The sequence below is a fragment of the Felis catus genome, chromosome D1 (assembly GCF_018350175.1).
Source record: "Felis catus isolate Fca126 chromosome D1, F.catus_Fca126_mat1.0, whole genome shotgun sequence".
Classification (NCBI taxonomy): domain Eukaryota; kingdom Metazoa; phylum Chordata; class Mammalia; order Carnivora; family Felidae; genus Felis; species Felis catus.
Genome location: NC_058377.1, coordinates 9,871,750 through 9,886,858, shown reverse-complemented (window position 1 = coordinate 9,886,858; position 15,109 = coordinate 9,871,750). Strand labels below are relative to the sequence as shown.

The following is a 15,109-nucleotide window of genomic DNA, read 5'->3' as shown; positions in this document are numbered from 1 at the left end:
GGGTAAGGAAAGCCTATCTGAGCTTTAAACAAAATAGAATTAATTGGTGCTAATTTTTCAGCATAGTGAGGCTCATCTAAGCTTGAGCAAACATGTGGATGATGGTATCTGTGGGACTGGTCTCGATGTGTTTCTGTATTTGCTTCCTCTACCATTTCTGAAGACTTTTTACAGCAAGTATAAGGGAGCAGATTTCTCGTCCACATACCAATAGGAACCCCCTCTGATCTTCTAACTGGTAAAGTGCAAAATCGAAAAACCTTCTGACCCTTTTCCCCTCAACCTTGAGTGGTATTTGAATCCATTTCTAAAGGAAAAGAAAATCGTGAAAACTCTCAGGCAATTTAAATTATTTTTATTACAATGTTATTTAAACTTGCAAATATACAATAGGAATATAATGTTCTTTTATTTATAGTTCTTATATGCTAAAAAACTGAGAGAGCTCTACAATTTAAATCCAAGTGAGACTGAATTATCCCTTGTATTGTGACTGTTGTCTTGCCTGTGAGAGCTCAGCTTCTTTTGAGTTCAAAGTACAGGTGCCACCAAGTGACCCATGGCACCTGTTTGCTCTACTTTTCTGTTAGAAATGCTGCGACAGTCAAGTTCCATGATGTCATTTGGCTTTCATTGAGTGCATGAAAACCCCATTTTCAGTTTAAATCCACCTCTGCTCTTCTCTCATTAACCTAGAATGATAAAAGCACTGAAACACACATGCAACTGTAAGGATAGAAGTAGTGTGGCCTACTGGCTATAAAGCTGCCGTCCAGATAATCCAGAATATGTTCACATCAATCTAAAATAAATTACCAAAATGAAAACCAAATTGAAACCCTACAGAATACATCTGCAGACCTAATTTGAGAGATACTGTTCAGGTCCATTGGTTCCCAAACTTTAATGCTATCAAGGCTCCATCTACTGTGTTTACTTCCCGGAACCCTGTTTTTTGTTGTTGTTGTTGTTGTTGTTGTTGTTTTGTTTTGTTTTTTTAAGTCTCCTAAATTACGTTTGTTAATAACTTTACGTTTGTATTAATTAGATACATAGAATTACCATTTCAGAGCTTATGATCACCGTATGTAGTTTATCATTCTAAGCTGCTTAAATTGTAGTCGGAAGCAAACAAAAAACAGGGGGACATACTAGTTCTGTGTGCCCTTAAAAGGGTGAAGGAAAACTTTCCATTAACTTTTCTAAGAAAGAACTCCAGCACTCTCCCCTCCTCCTCCTGCTAGCTTTGAGGACTCATGGAGTTCTAGGGACGCCACTTTAGCCTTTCTCGTAGAGCAAAGTAGCCACTCCACCCAATCTGGAAGGATTAAAGCTTGTCCTCGTTTTGCGTGATTGTTGTACTTCTAGCATGCTAAAGACCTAAAAGAGGGAGGAAGAAAAAAAAAACAACAGAAGGCACCATTCCAGTACCAAACTGAAAAGAAACACAAAAACAAGAGAGCAGCATGTTTTTAACAGCTTGCATGGAAAAAGCGGAAAAAATATTGACTGGGGAGTTTGGACAGCCCCGTTCATTTTCTCTCGCCGCCCGCGTTATTTGTCTTACGAAGCAGGAGCCAGATACAATTCTGGCTCACAGGCCAGAGGAAGAGGTGGAGGGGTTCTGTGGAAGCTAGCGGGGAAATTAGGGCTGGAGACCCGGTGGCTCAGGGCCAGGACGAAGCCAGGGGAGGCGCTAAATCTGTTTTCCTCCTGCCCTCGGGCATCCTCTTTGGTCTGCCTGAGTCCTGGGAGCAGGGCTTGCAACACTCAGGTAGGTCCTTGATCCCTTCAGCCCATCATGAGCAGAATCCATTCCTGCCCCTGTTTCTTTCGGCTGTGTAAAGGATGTGGGGGCTCCATTCGCTTCCTCAGCCCACCCTTGTTCTGGAGTTTAGACGTGCAGCCCCCGCAATGGGGTCCACGTGGGGGCCTCCTTCAGCCGGGCGGGAACTCTACTCCCCCACTTCGGCGAAGCAGGAGCTTGGGCCTGGGCGCGGGGCGGGGCCTGGGCGCGGGGCGGGGCCTGGGCGCGGGGCGGGGCCTGGGCGCGCGGCGGGCGGTGGCGACCAGCCTGAGGAGAAAGAACATGGCGGGCACAGCGGGGCCCGGGACCGTCCCGGGGGCAGCGGGAGGAGATGGAGACGATTCGTTATACCCGATCGCGGTTTTAATCGACGAGCTCCGCAACGAGGATGTGCAGGTACTGGAATCGGGCCGGGGAATGGAGTTGGGCCCGGCGGGGCGTGTGGTAGGGGAGGAGGAAGGCCAGCGCCGTGGTGGGAGAGGCCCGGGGACTGAAGGAGCCGGCTTCGGCGGTGGGAGAGGCCCGGGGACTGAAAGAGCAGGTTTCAGCTTCTGAGCAGAAATTTAATTGAGAGGAGGGGAAAGTCCCAGGAGGGGTGTGGTGGCTTGGCCAGACCTTATCTGGACCTGGGCAGAGCTCCCACTCCCAGCGCCCGGTCCCGGCGGTTGTGGGGAGCCCCGGCTTCCCAGCCCCGGCTTCCCGCCTGGGCGCCCCTTCCGGGCGGTGCAGGGAGGCGGATTCGCGTCCAGTCCTGGGCCGGGAGGAGGCCGGCGTGGCCCAAGGGGGCTGGAGCGGGCTGCAGGTGAATGAAAGCTTTCCTCTAGGCTGGGAAACTGGCTGTGCTTGGTGGGTAGAGAGAGAGTGGGGTGGCTTACCTAGATGAGTTGGTGCGTTAGCTCTGCTGTAACTTCTTTGGAGAGGCAAGGGTTGTCTTCAACCATTTCACCTGCTTCACTAGTGACAATGTGCTCTCATTTTGAAATCGTCTCCCTTCCTGTATGTGGTATTTTCTTTTTCTAACGGGCCTATGAGTGTGGCTCTTAAAAAAATCTTCGTTTGGTTAAAATGAAGGCATGTTCCACTGCTTCTGAGGTTCCTCATAGAATCAAACCCAAGTTGAAGGTTTGCCTCTTTCTCAGTGTGTGTCGTTGTCTCGCTTGTTTGTAGTATTCTTGTTTTGGTCTAAATCACAACTGTTTATTCTTTGCACTTTGTATTTTTAAAGCTCCGCCTTAACAGTATTAAGAAGTTATCCACAATTGCTCTGGCACTTGGAGTAGAAAGGACACGAACAGAACTGCTGCCATTCCTTACAGGTATATGAATTTTTTGTTTGAAGAGAGGTATGGCCATTTCCATTTTCCGTGGCTTTCAAATTTTCCAGTGGCTTTCAAAACTTTGACTCTTTTTTTAGAAAGTGTTATCCACACTATTGAGTACTAAGCTGAGCCTGATGCCCTCTGAGGAAACAAGACAGGGCATAGCATAATGGGGCCAGATGTATTCAGTTAACTGTTGAGCTCATGGGAAAGTCATTGATACGGGATTATCAATTTCTAATTCATTGTGTCCTACAGCTCTGGAATGCTGTTAGGATTGTGACGGGCTCCTCTAGCTAAATATCGAGTCTATTCCTAGTTCTCTGTGAGTGTCCAGCTCCAGGCCTGCTCTCTTTCTTGATTAGTACCTGGTCATTGTCATTTCCAGATACGATTTATGATGAAGATGAGGTACTGTTAGCTCTTGCTGAGCAACTGGGAAATTTCACTGGCCTGGTGGGAGGTCCTGACTTTGCCCACTGTCTGCTGGTGAGTATATTTTGCCTACCATTCTTCCATAACTTAACCTGTATAAACCATACAGTATTTGTCGATAGGAACACTACATTTTTAATGCAGGTTTTTTTTTGTAGATAGCCTCAGTGTTGGCTGTTGAGAGGATAGGTAATGTAGGCACTTCGGATTCAACCCTTTTTCTGACTGCGAGCATCAGAACTTTGTGTGAACTTGCCAGCTGGGAGAAGAAGGGTTCGATTATTTTTATGGGGGTCTTCTCCCCACCCCCTGAAATTAGATCTTAATTCTCATCTAGCAGTGTCATGAATTTGGAAATGTATATTAGCTTTTTCTTTTAAGCTTTTATTTCTGTAAGTAATCCCTATTTCCAGGGTGGAGTTTGAACTTACAGCCCTGAGATCAAGAACTGTATGCTCTATAGACTGAACCAATCAGGTGCCCTGGAAATGTTTATTAGCTTTTTGTCTTTGATTGTAAGCCTGTGGTTTGCTTCTGATTTACTCTGTGGATTTGATGAGTTCAGCTCAATTTGGTTGACATTTACTGACCACCTGCTATATCAGGCCCTGAAGTTACAGTGTTGCTGTGAAGAAGGCCAGCGTGAATGGGATGAGGTCTCTGCCTTAGATATTGACAGATAATTACCGTACAGTGTTAAATGGAAGAATGGGAGCACATAAAAGGTACCTGAATAGCAGAAAGGAGAAAGGGATTCATCCAGGGTGATGAGAGAAAACCTCTTGGGGGATGGTGTCTGAATTAGGTTTTGAAGGATGACATCATTTGGACAAGATAGACAAATATGCCTCATGGCTCAAATACTGTCTATATGATGTTGATCTGTGATTTTTCTTTCTACCTCTGACCTTTCCATAGAATTCCAGATACATAGATAGAGATATCTGCTTGTATCTCTCTACATTATCTGCCTGTGGCTTTTCCTCTTGGATATCAAACAGGCATTTCAGATTTAACATGCCTGGGTGGTTCATTTGGTTAAGCATCCAACTCTTGATCATAGCTCAGGTCTTAATCTCAGGTTCGTGAGTCCAGGCCCTGAGTTGGGTTCCCTGCTGGGCATGGAGCCTACTTAAAAAAAAAAAATGTTAACATGCCTGAAACGGAACTCCATTTTCTCCCCTAAATATGCCTGTCATTTAGTGGTCCCATCTCAGTAAACGGCATCACTGTCCTCCCATTTGCACAAACCAAAACCTAGAAGACATTCTTGAAAATTTCTTTCACTCATTTCCCAGATTGGATCTGTTAGTAATTCGGTAGATTCCAAATGCATTCCAAATCAGTTCACTTTCCTTCTTCCCCACTACTACCTAGCTCATCTCTCCTCGTCTTTCCAGACGTCACAGTCTTTCTGCTAGATTACTGCAGTAACATCCTGACCAGTCGTTCTCCACTCCTGCCTCCTACCCTTCCCTGTAGTCCACTGTTCACCTGGCACATGGGTTACTTCCTGCCACAGCTCTTAGAAAATCCAGATTCCAGGGCACCTGTGTGGCTCAGTCACTTAAGTGACCAACTCTTGATTTTGGCTCAGGTCACGGTCTCATGGTTCATGAGATTGAGCTCGGCATCAGGCTCTGCACTGACAGCTCGGAGCCTGCTTGGGATTCTCTTTCCCTCTCTCTCTGCCCCTCCCCTGCTCATTCTCTCTCTCTCAAAATAAATGAATAAACTTAAAAATAAAGAAAATCCAAATTCCTATCTTAGGTTTTGTAAGCTAAGTTACAAGCTATCTCTGAATATATCTCCTACTGTGTTCCTTCTTGATAACCTCACTCTGTTTACAGGGATCTTCTTTCTGTCCTTTGAATAAACCAAGCTTATTATTACCCTAAGATTATTGCCCTGTGTTGTTCCCTCTAATGTTCTCTTGAGCTTCTGGTGGCTGTGTCCTTGTCATTCAGATATCAACCTAAGTGCATCTTCTCAAAGAGGCCTTTCCTGAACACCCAGCCTGAAATTGCCTCCTAGTCACCCCTTATCACATCATCCTATTCTGTTTCTTTACAGGGTACTCATCACCATAAGATTATGTTCTTTGTTAGTTGTCTTCCTGCACTACAATAAAAGTCCACTAGAGCGAAGAACCTGTCTGCCTTGTTTTTTCTCTGTTCTCAGTGCTAAAATACAGCAGTAATCATTCATTGACTCGGGTTTGGAAGTACGAAACAGGTTGTGTGGCTGGAGTACACGGGAGTGGTGGGCGGAACAGTAGAAGAGGGCCTGGAGACTTAGGCAGAGTTAAAATCCAGAGACAACTCGTCTTTCATTCTCAGGAGCTTGGCCTTATCCTATGGTAGTGATAGAGATGATCCACTGATACTGTATGAGAGGAGCTCCGAGGAGGCAGACGTAGATAGTGAAAGGCCTTTCAAGTAAGAAAGCAGTATCGTTTTAAAGGGCTTCTGGAATACCTCTTAGGAATGCCAAGTACTTTCTACTTTTGTGTATTAAACGTTTTTTGAAACGTAATATCAGTAGTAATATTAGTTTTCTTTGAGTCATAATTTTGTTTCAGTCTTTTCGTGAGTCCTGTATTGTGGATTTTTATCTTCAACATTTGCAGCTCATGGCGTATGCTGAATACGCCTCTACCAAGTGCAAACCCAGAAAGGTAGAGGTTCAGAGAACCAGCCCTCGTGTGCTTTTTGCTGGGCTGGGTCATGTTCACTTTCTGATCCTATTCCAGACCAACCCTTTTGGTCTCTTCTGTTTCTAAAGCTGCAAACAGGGATTCCTACCATCTCTGTGTTCTTCATTGCTCTGTCCACAACTCCTGCTCTCTGTCTCGCTCATAAAGAGTCTGCAGTGTCTTCTGAAAAAAGTGGTTTCGTATTCAGCCTCTTACATGTTAGGTAAGTTGATGGTGTGGGGCTGGTGGACAGGGCTGCTTCTCCGAAAGTTGTGTGGCCTCAGTGGCCTGATGAGATGTCATCCTTTAATTGTGCTGCCCACTGTTGCTCATGTTTTTGCAGTTACTCTTGAGGAAAAACATGGTCTTATCTGAATTTGGCTACATATCTTTTAAACCTAGTCATTCAGCTCACAGTAATATTAATATTGTGTCGAGTCTCCACGGTGTCGTTTGTAGACACCATCTGGGAATTGCCATCTGGGACATGAGACCTTGGCTGTCCTACAGAAGTCGTGTCTTCAGGTTGGACACACCATATGTTATCACTGTGTGAACTGAAAGTAACCATTTGGTGTGATGAGCGAACATTCTGGTTACATGTACCACCTCCCTTCAGTCCCTGTAAAAGGTGATAATCTGTATCTACCCTGATTCAGTAAGTTTTCTTTTCTGATTTTTCCTTTTTGGCCTACTCAGCCTCCTTTGGAAAGTCTGGCAACTGTGGAAGAGACTGTGGTTCGAGACAAGGCTGTGGAGTCGCTGAGGCAGATCTCCCAGGAGCACACTCCTAACGCTCTGGAAGCGCATTTTGTACCTCTGGTGAAGCGCCTGGCGAGTGGAGACTGGTTCACTTCTCGCACATCTGCGTGTGGCTTGTTCAGTGTTTGCTATCCCAGGGCTTCAGATGCTGTCAGAGCAGAAATTAGACAGTAAGATATGTTGTTTTTTTGAGTTATTTGGGGTTTTTGGGAACTTCTGGCTGACAGTTACACAATACCCTGTTACCTGTGAGTGGCTGATAGCAGGACACATGTGATAACATGACTTTTTATCATTCAATTGAATATACGAGTGCTTTTAGATTAGAAGCCTACCTAATCACTGATAGTCATAAAAGAAAACCTCTAAGATGGCCGTGTGTGTGTGTGTGTGTGTGTGTGTGTGTGTGTGTGTGTGTGTGTTGGGGGCATTTAATTCAGTGGTACTTGACAGGAAATACCTTCATTATCATTTGCTTTAGGCACTTCCGTTCCTTGTGCTCAGATGACACTCCCATGGTACGACGTGCTGCCGCTTCCAAACTGGGCGAATTTGCAAAAGTTTTGGAATTAGACAGTGTGAAAAGTGAAATTGTTCCGCTGTTCACTAACCTAGCTTCAGACGAACAGGTAAGTTAGTGATTAGTATCTGAGGTACATAGATTTCCTTTCCTCTAACGTTTTAAGGATTCCTTTGGGAGTTTTGGTTATATGTTAGGATCCTTTTTGCAAAATTAATACTTAATTTTGGGCTAGATAATTTTTTTTAATGTTTATTTATTTTTGAGGCAGAGAGAGACAGAACATGAGTGGGGGAGGGTTAGAGAGAGAGAGGGAGACACAGAATGAGAAGCAGGCTCCAGGCTCCGAGGTGTTAGCACAGAGCCCGATGTAGGGCTTGAACTCACAGACCATGAGATCATGACCTGAGCCGAAGTCGGAAGCTCAACCGACTGAGCCACCCAGGCGCCCCTAGATAGAATTTAATATGAGCCATCTTGGTGCCTTTCCATTTCTTTCTTAACCAGACCATGATTTTCTCTTGTGCTGGCAGTGGTTAAAACAGGAGTCAGAGAGGAGATGGGAATCCTCTAAGAAGGGAAGACCAAAGCTGCTTTAAGGGCTAACACACCTTCACGCATTGCAGCCGGTCACAGCGGGGTCATGTTGCCTGGGATTTTTGACTTTCAGATAAACAAATGTGTTAGGAAGGCTGCCTGAGCCTCTCCCTTCTCTGGAGGACTGTATAGGGGGACTTTGTACAATAGCAATTTTAAGTCCAAGGATCTGGATCTTTTTGGTGTAGAAATAATAACAATAAGGAGCACTTGCAATAAGTGTGTGATTTTTCTTAGCCTGTCCTAAGGGGTTTTTACGTAAAAGAAATACTGGGGTAATAGTTGCCCCATGAGGTAGATAGCCCATGTTACGTGTTAGGGAATGACAGACACAGAAAGTCAAAGTAGCTTCTTCAGGATGGCATGGTTTGCAGTGGTGTAGATGGGGTTAGAATCTAGGCAGTTGGGCTCCAGTGTTCAGAGCCTTCATGGCTAAGCCGAACTGCCTTCTTTATGGCTAGAGGATCCACCCCCAGAGTTTCTGGACCCCAGAAGAATGCGTGTGGGTTTTAATTTGCTTGGTGTCTTCCTGGAATCACTTCACATGTGCAGGACCTCTTGATGAGTCTCATATTGAAAGATGGTAAATCTTACCTTAAAATAATTGAAAAAACTTACTGAAATACCATATAGAGGAGAGCACAAAAGATACAACTCTGAATAATAAGAAGGTTAGGAGGCAGAACTTTGACAGCCACCACCCTAGAAGCCCGCCCCAGCTCTCGCCCACGCACACCCACCCCCTGCCTGCTTCAGATAACACTTTCTCTTGACTTTTGTGGTTACCAGCTCTGACTTCTCTTTGTACTTTTATGGAACATTATAGTTTAAAACCACACTGTTCAACAAATACAGTGTAAGTTACCTGTTAATTTTTGAAGTTTTCCAGTAGTCACATTTTAAAAACTAGAAAATGGGAAATTAATTTTAATAGTTTATGTTATTTAACACACTGGGTCCAAAATAGTGATCATATGAACATGGGCATTAGCATATTTCATGGACTCAAGAGCCACATGTGGGTGGTGGTTACCACATCGGACAGCAGAGGTTTAAATCCTCATTTGGGATTTTATTGATGATGCTTCCCACGGTATAATTTAACATTTTCTTTTGTCCTCAGTATTTCCTGCAACTTGAATGTAGTGTGGGGGAGGAGGGTTTGTAAACTTTGCCTGTAAAGGGCCAGATGGTAAATATTTTCAGCCTTGTGGGCCAGTCTCTGTTGTAACTACTCAACTCTGCTTTCGTAGCACAAAAGCTCTATATGTAAACTGATGTGTGTGGTGTTGCAGTAAAACTTTATTTACGTGAAGTAGCTGCAGTTTTGGATTCGGCCAGTGTTTGCCCCATCCATGATCTAGAGGCTTGATGAGATTTAGGTTTGATATTTTGGGGGTGATAACACCACATTATATGTGGGATTGTACACTTCGTTAAGAGGCATATGATTTCTAGTTGTGATACATTAGAAAAAAAAATAAGTGCTTAATTGTATGATACGTGTATGTGTATTCTGTCTGACCCCTGGTAGAATTGGGGCTCCTGGCTTATTCATTTTTGGAAAAAACAGTTACTGAGTACCTGCTACATATCGGGCACCGTTCCAACGCTGGGCTACAGTGTTTAACCATTATAAACAGATCAATAAGCGTGATAAATGCTAGGATGAAAATAAAGTAGGGTGATGTAACAGGGACTGATTATAGGGCATTCCTCTAGACTGGTTAGTCAGAGAAGGACTCTGAAGTAGTGATACAAACTGAGAAACAAAAGAAAAATGCCAGCCATACCCTTTTCTGGAGTACCGGAGCTCCACCGGGAGAAGGCACCTAGCGTAAAGGCCGTCAGGTTAGAACAAAGCTGGTGACAGGGACTCTGGTAAGGTCTTCCGGAGAAGATAGGCCGAGGCCAGATCATGGAGGCCCTCTAAGTCAGGGTATGGAGTTTGAAGTTTTTTCCTAGGCGCAGTGAGAATACACCTAGATTGTAAGCAGAGATGGTGTGACTTGGTGTAATGTACCTTTTAAAAAGAACATCCCGGCATTCTGGCTTCTGGGTGAAAGCTGAATTGTAAGGGGGTGGGGGTGGGGTTTAGAAGCAGGAAGACCAGTTAGAAGACGTAGGCAAGACAGGATGGTGAACTAAGGTGGCATAGTGAAGGTGGAGAGAATCTGGAGATAGGTTTAGAGGCAGAATCACTGGGACTATGGGAAGAGGGGAAAGAGCAGTCAAGGAGACCTTGACCTTTGGCTTTAGCCCAAACTGGGTGGATGGTGGTGTCATTGCTGAGACAGAGAAGAGGCTGGGAAGAGGAGCAGGTATTGGGGAGAAAAGTCATTGATGAATTTAACAAATATTTATTGGTAAATATTTCCAGAGATGATAGTAGTCCCTTGATAGAACATTGTTTTTGGATTCAAAGTTCCTTGTATAGCCACTACCAGGAACCTAGTTCTGCCTTTTTTTAGCTGGTTTCCTTGTGGGTAGAGAAGCGAGTATCTTGGGGATACAGTAAATTATTGTTCATCGACGATTTTTAAAATTTGTAATATTTTGAAAAGTATGATGTGTGATATTTGTGAAATATGTAATAGCATATGCACACACGGTGTTCAGAGTTTTGGTTCCTCCTGGGTGCTTACGTTTTTACATATTTTTAGTTTATATTTGTTAAGATTTCCAAGTCTGTAATCTCAATTCCTAATTTCTCATTGATGTGTCTAATTGCGTGTTTCCACTTGGTCAAAAGACACATAGGTATGACATTGACATTTGGCAGTTTACATTTGGGGAGCTGAGGTCATTAATCTCACAGTTTTCTAAAGTTTTTGGCCTCTTTTTTCTAGGCTTGGTTACCTCAAAGTTATTCTGCCCCCGATTCTCAACATTTAAATCCAGTGTTGTAGTTGTTTTTTATTACTAACTCTTTTATTTTTTGTGTGTTTCTTTCCAAGTCATCATCTCATGCCTAAACTATTACTGTCACCTCAAACTGAGTATTTTAAAAACTGAGCTTCCTAAGTGTTTCCCCTAGCCTTATTCTCTTGTTTTTGTTCTGATCTGTTAAACAGCTTGTTCAAGTAGTTTTCATTTTTGTCCTTCAACAACTTATTAGAGGAGGCCTTGAAGACATCATTATAATGTTCTCTTTTTTTATTTAATTTTTACATTTTCATTTGTTTTCCTTAATAAAAGCTCTGCACTCTAGCCAAGGAAATTACTGTTCACTCTACAACAAGGTATTTTGTTTTTAAATGTTTATTTATTTTTGAGAGACAGAATGAGCTGGGGAGGGGCAGAGGGAGAGGGACAGAGGATCCAAAGTGGGCTCCTTGCTGATAGCAGAGAGCCACATATGTGGGGCTTTAACTCACGAACCATGAAATCACGACCTGAGCCAAATGAAGTCAAATGAAGTCAGGTGCTCAACTGACTGAGGCACCCAGGCCCTCCTAGAGCCCTCCTTTATGGATTTTGATACACTGTTCCAGGCAAAGGGATCAGCTGTATGGAAGGAAGGAAGGAAGGAAGGAGGGAGGGAGGGAGGAGGGAGGGAGGGAGGGAGGAAGGAAGGAAGGAAGGAAGGAAGGAAGGAAGGAAGGAAGGAAGGAAGCTGTATGCAGTGGGTTTTTTTTCCCTTCTTTCCGTTCCGTTTTTTTTTAGAGTTCATTTATTTTTGAGAGATGGAGAGAGACAGAGTGTGAGCAGAGGAGGGGCAGAAAGAGAGGGAGACAGAATCTGAAGCAGGCTCCAGGCTCCCAACTGTCAACACAGAGCCCCATGGGGGGCTCGAACTCACAAACCGTGAGATCATGACCTGAGCCGAGGTCAGCCCCTTAACTCACTGAGCCACCCAGATGCCCTTTTTTTTTTCCTTCTTCTTTTAAATGAAACCCACAGCACTGCCTCGTACCACACATACTGCCCTGTGGCTCTCGGTAGATATCATCTGACTAACAGAAAGAAATTCTATTCCTTTAGGATTCAGTGCGTCTCTTAGCTGTGGAAGCTTGTGTCAGTATTGCCCAGTTGCTGTCCCAGGAGGACCTTGAGGCTCTGGTGATGCCCACACTCCGGCAAGCAGCGGAAGATAAATCTTGGAGGGTTCGCTATATGGTAGCTGACAAGTTTTCAGAGGTAAGGTTATTATAGTGACATCTTTTAAGTACTAAGACCAAAAAAAGCAAAACCTCTTTTTTGTTGTGTACCAGAAGTTTCTGAATGAATTCTTCTGAATGGGAATGCCTGTAGCAAGAATATACTTGAAGATTATACTGGTTTTGTTTTGTTCATGTTAAACTCGCTAGCGTGCATTAAAACATGTACAATTTTTTTTATAGCTCCAGAAAGCTGTGGGTCCTAAAATCACCCTAAATGACCTCATCCCCGCCTTTCAGAACCTACTCAAAGACTGTGAAGCTGAAGTCCGAGCAGCTGCTGCCCACAAAGTAAAAGGTTAAGGTGTTCAATTGATGTCTCAGGACATAGCCCTCATTTTTGGTGTATTTTTTAAAAGTCAGTGAATTTTGTATGTTTGTTATTGTGGGATGTGTCTTTGAGTAAGAGATGATTTCAGTGTGTGGAAATGTCACACTGTGAGACAGAGCTGCTCTATTTATATTTAAAACCAAATAACCATTGTATCTTGTTCCTGTCAAAAAGATGCCTTTTTAGGATTGGTGTATTTGGCATATAGATTGATAAAAAGTATGCTCAGAATAAGACCTCTCTTCCCTTATTTGCTTAAACATATGATTTGATTTAATTTGCACCTCTTGGTAAACCTGGCATCTTGTAAATGGCTGTATGTAAGCATTATTGTTTTCTATTTATCTCTTTTAGAACTCTGTGAGAACTTACCCACTGAAGGCAGAGAGACCATAATTATGAGTCAGATTCTCCCCTATATAAAGGTAAACCTAACTAGGTTATTTTTTGTTTCACTCTGCCCTGTATGATACGAGGCAGACTTTACCTCCATTTTTCTCTTTCTTTGTTTTACCTTAAAGCTTTTTGAGGGGCACCTGGGTGGTCCAGTCAGTTACTGCTGACTCTTGGTTTCAGCTCAGGTCATGATCTCACAGTTCACGAGTTTGAGCCCTGCATTGGGCTCTGTGCTGACAGCGCAGAGCCTACTTGGGATTCTCTCTCTCTCTCTGCCCCTCCCCTGCTCGTGCACCCGCGTGTGTGCTCTGTGTCTCTCTCTCTCTCAAAAATAAATGAGTAAATTAGAAAAGAAAAAAAAACATAGACCTTAAAGCTTTTTTGAGTGTAAAGGTGGATAGGGAATAATTGGGACAGTTATGTTAATGTGACATTGTTATTTATTATGTTGGGAATTGTAAAATGCTCTTTGGTGCATAGGTTTGTGTTGTTACACAGATGATCTGAAGAAGTGTATCAGCCAGTGAATATTGAAATAGTGCTGTCTCTAAATTCCTTGGGAGATGGTGTGGAAGTCTCTGTCATCTTGCCACAAAAGAAGGCTTTTAATTTTGATTTTATTTTAGGAATTAGTATCTGATACAAATCAACATGTCAAATCGGCTCTAGCATCTGTAATTATGGGATTGTCTACCATTTTGGGAAAAGAGAATACCATTGAACACCTTCTACCTCTTTTTTTAGCTCAGTTAAAGGATGAGGTGAGTCCGTCTAAAAACTCTGTTGCCTTTGATAGTCAGTGATTGGTTTGGTTTTGGTTTTGGGGTTGCACTAAAATAGAACCTGAAACAGGGATGAAGGGATAAAAAAAGGTAGCTTATTTTAAACCAGTGACAATTCCTGTGTTTGGGTTTGGAGTTCCAAATTCTGCAGAAAATGAGCACAAGGAGCCATTGATACAGACCTGAAAACGTTTTTATGTCCTCTCTGCCTGATTCCTGCTGATATCCACTGATGTCATCTCTTTAAAGCCAATATTTCTTCATTTTAAATGCTTTAAGTTAAATATTATAGTATCAAAATTCTAATGATAGCTATAAAATCTGTTGACGAATACAGTCAGTTAGGCGTGATCATAAATGCTTTGCATGTATGGTTATGTTTAATCCTCAAAACAATCTTATGAAGCCCATCTCATTATTATCCCCATTTTATAGATGAGGAAACTGAGCCAGAGAGGTAAATAATTCACCCAAAGTTTTGGCAGTGGCAAATCCTGGGATTGGAATCAGTGTAATTTAATTCTAGAGCCTATGCTTTTTACTGTCCTGTAGACTTTTCATTGAAAGTTCTGGTAGATATCAGTTACATTTATGTGCTTTGAATTGAGTAGTGAGTATTTGTTTTACGGCTGTACTTTTTTTTCACCCGAGTCAATACTTACTTATTTAAAAAAAATGTTTGGCAGTTGTTAACCTCATCATGATAGTAGGAGAACGTTGGCAGAGACCTTGATGCTCATATGTGTTCTTGCAGTGTCCGGAAGTTCGTTTGAATATCATCTCTAACTTGGATTGTGTAAATGAAGTGATTGGGATCCGTCAGCTCTCTCAGTCTCTCCTTCCTGCCATAGTGGAGCTGGCTGAAGATGCCAAGTGGAGGGTCCGGCTGGCCATCATTGAGTATATGCCACTGCTGGCGGGCCAGCTGGTGAGTACCTTGGCTCACCGAATGATGGGTAGCATCAGATCGTCGGGTACAGTCGCCGTGGCTCATAGGAGCCCCACACAGCTTATCTGATAATGTTTATCTAGATGCATGAAAGTGACCTGGTTGCCCATAGGATGGTTTTGATCTTCTGTAGTGCATTAACTTCTAACAAGAAGGTATTACAGAAACGCCTTTCACCTCCTCACCACCTAATAGCAAAGCCATAGAAGAATGTCGTTTTGGTATGTATAAGAGAGCATGGTATTTAGTGTCTCCATGTCTGAAGGAATTCTTAACCGAGAAGAAAAGGGAGTGTGGTTTCAAGATACATCAGCTTTGATTTTTGCTCTGGGCAGCTTCCCTGTTTGCCCATATTC

The 15,109-nt window shown here is 43.2% G+C and overlaps 1 protein-coding gene across 4 annotated transcripts in view; it reads left to right on the top strand.

Moving 5' to 3' along the window:
- Positions 1-2,043: 2,043 nt before the first annotated feature.
- PPP2R1B (protein phosphatase 2 scaffold subunit Abeta) overlaps positions 2,044-15,109 on the top strand; it is a 33,375-nt gene continuing 20,309 nt past the window's right edge. For 3 of the 4 annotated variants that reach the window (XM_045038272.1, XM_011286439.4, XM_023239087.2), the window contains exons 1-10: positions 2,044-2,203; positions 3,033-3,123; positions 3,515-3,615; positions 6,956-7,188; positions 7,500-7,647; positions 12,120-12,275; positions 12,479-12,593; positions 12,981-13,051; positions 13,649-13,783; positions 14,559-14,732. In XM_045038272.1, the coding sequence (XP_044894207.1) occupies positions 2,090-2,203; positions 3,033-3,123; positions 3,515-3,615; positions 6,956-7,188; positions 7,500-7,647; positions 12,120-12,275; positions 12,479-12,593; positions 12,981-13,051; positions 13,649-13,783; positions 14,559-14,732 (1,338 nt within the window). In that variant the 5' untranslated portion in view covers positions 2,044-2,089. The remainder of the gene's footprint in view (positions 2,204-3,032; positions 3,124-3,514; positions 3,616-6,955; positions 7,189-7,499; positions 7,648-12,119; positions 12,276-12,478; positions 12,594-12,980; positions 13,052-13,648; positions 13,784-14,558; positions 14,733-15,109) is intronic. The other variant, XM_023239089.2, reaches the window with a different exon arrangement.